The following is a 2548-nucleotide window of genomic DNA, read 5'->3' on the forward strand; positions in this document are numbered from 1 at the left end:
ATTACGTGCAATGGATACCATCATCACCATCCTTCTCATCGTTTCCTCTCTCATCTTGTCATTTTACTTTGTGCTCAACAAGAAACCCAAAGCTCTAAACTTGCCTCCGGGCCCACCAAAGCTGCCTCTAATCGGCAACTTACACCAGGTGGCCGGAGCTCTTCCACACCGKGTTTTCCGTGACTTGGCTAGCCGATATGGCCCCATCATGCACGTTAAACTCGGCCAAATCAATAGTGTCGTCATCTCATCACCTCGGCTAGCCAAAGAGGTGTTGAAAACCAATGATATCGCCATCGCTGACCGCCCATATGTGCTTTTAGCAGAGTTGGTACTCTCTGGTAACCAAGGCATCGTCCTCGCTCAGTATGGTGAGTACTGGAGACAAATGAAAAAGATCCTTTCCTTGCAACTCCTTAGTGTTAARAAAGTGCGATCTTTCCAAARGATCAGAGAACAAGAGATTGGTCGTATGTTGGAGGCTTTCCGGTTATCAAGTGGAAAGCCCGTAAACATCCATGCAAAGGTTGCTCAAGGTATTAATAGCGTTGTGTGCATATCAGCATTTGGGAGTAACTGTAGACAGCAACATCGTCTGATAGAGTTCATGGAAGCGATGGAAAGAGAAACAAGCGGGATGTCGGATATGTTTCCTGATTTGGAGTTCCTTGACAAATTCAAAAGGAGGTCTAGGGTCATGCAGCTGAAGAAGACTTATGATGATCTCCTTGATGACATTTTGGATGAGCACCGACAGAGAAAAAGAGATGGTGATCAGGCAGAGGAAGAGGAAGGACTTCTTGGTTCTCTTCTAAAGATTAGAGAGGAAGGTGGTCTTGAGTTTCCCATCACCAACAACGTCTTGAAAGCCTTGTTTTTGGTAACCAAATACATCATATGCTTCATTAATTAAGCCAATTATATAACTCTTTAAGTTGTAATTATTTATTGAACAACATGCATGCAATTGCAGGATGTGTTTGCAGGAGGCACGGATACGTCAACAGCAACAGTTGAATGGGCAATGACAGAACTGATAAAACATCCGACTATAATGAGCAAGGTACAAGCTGAAATAAGAGCAGCCCTCAAGGGAAAGACAGTAATTACAGAGGCAGACTTACAAGATTTAAGCTATATGCAGTGTATTATAAGAGAAACTCTAAGGCTTCACCCTCCGTTCCCTTTATTAGTCCCACATGACTGTAGGGAACAATGTAAGATTGATGGTTATGATATACCTGTCAAGTATCGAGTGTTCATCAATGCATGGGCATGTGCGACTCATCCTGAATACTGGGAGGACCCAGACAGCTTCAAACCGGAGAGATTTCAGAAAACATCGGTTGACTTTTTAGGAAACGATTATCAGTTCCTTCCATTTGGGTCTGGGAGGAGAATATGCCCTGGGATTTATTTCGGTTTAAGAACAACGGAGTTGTTTCTTGCTCAAATGCTTAACAACTATGACTGGAAGCTCCCTCATGGATTAACCCCTTCCAACGTTGATACCGCTGAGACCTTAGGAGGAGGAGTTTTGGTAACGAAGAAAAATTCTTTACATTTGATTCCTACACTTTATTCTCCCGTCGATTGATTATATGATCACCCTACCTGCATGCCTCTCATATATATATATATATATATATATATATATATATATATGCAAATCTCGAGTCTTTTGTTTCTATAGTTTTAATTGTTCAAATAACACACATGAAATAAAATAATTAATATTTCTCACTCTTTCAATCTTTTTATATGTATTGTCATGAGTATATATATATATATATATATATATATATATATATATATATATATATATACACACACATTAGTTGTATACCCGTGCAATGCGACGGTAGCTGTGAATTTTAACGATTTTGAAGTTTCACTAGTTTTATTATAGAAGAAGTAACAATAATATAAATTACACTTGGTCTTTACATATTAATACAATTTGAATAAATAAGAGTTATAGTTCCAATAAATGCCTATCGATGAAAAAAATTGTATGACAGTTTAAAATCCAATATATTAAAAATGGAACATATTTAAACGACTTCATAAATGTGTTTGATTTACACCAAGAGCAAAGAATTAAGAGATCGACATCGAGACCGGATGTTCTAGAGCAATTGAATGAGAGATGAATAACAGAACTTTTAATAACTTATGATGAATATCAATTTGAATCTCACATTGGGGGATGGGAGAAGACATAAAGGTATGAGAGAGTGAAAGCATGGGTGAAAAAGTGTCAAAAGTATTTTGAAAACATGAAAACACAACGTCCTCGTTGGGCCACATCGATACTAGGTTGGTGTAACAACCCGTCCCACATCGGTTGGTGAGGAGAACTAAGCACTCCTTATAAGGGTGTGGATACCTCAACCTAGTATGACGCGTTTTGGGGCTTGCGTTGTGCGGCTGCCAGAAACAAAACTGTGCGGCTACTGCTTTGTGGTTTAGCGGGCAGGTTAGTCAAAGCGGACAATATCATTGCTACGGGGTTCTGGGGGCGTTACAAGTGGTATCAGAGCCAGAC

At 39.5% G+C, this 2548-nt stretch overlaps 1 protein-coding gene across 1 annotated transcript; it reads left to right on the top strand.

The window, feature by feature from the left end:
- Positions 1–1597, top strand: LOC112529025 (costunolide synthase-like). The gene is made up of 2 exons (XM_025140105.1): positions 1–880; positions 974–1597. The coding sequence occupies exons 1-2, from the start codon at positions 11–13 to the stop codon at positions 1595–1597; spliced, it is 1494 nt and encodes a 497-aa protein (XP_024995873.1). The 5' UTR covers positions 1–10.
- Positions 1598–2548: the final 951 nt, after the last annotated feature.

Source organism: Cynara cardunculus (assembly GCF_001531365.2).
Source record: "Cynara cardunculus var. scolymus isolate 2C chromosome LG 16, CcrdV1, whole genome shotgun sequence".
NCBI classification, from domain to species: Eukaryota; Viridiplantae; Streptophyta; class Magnoliopsida; order Asterales; family Asteraceae; genus Cynara; species Cynara cardunculus.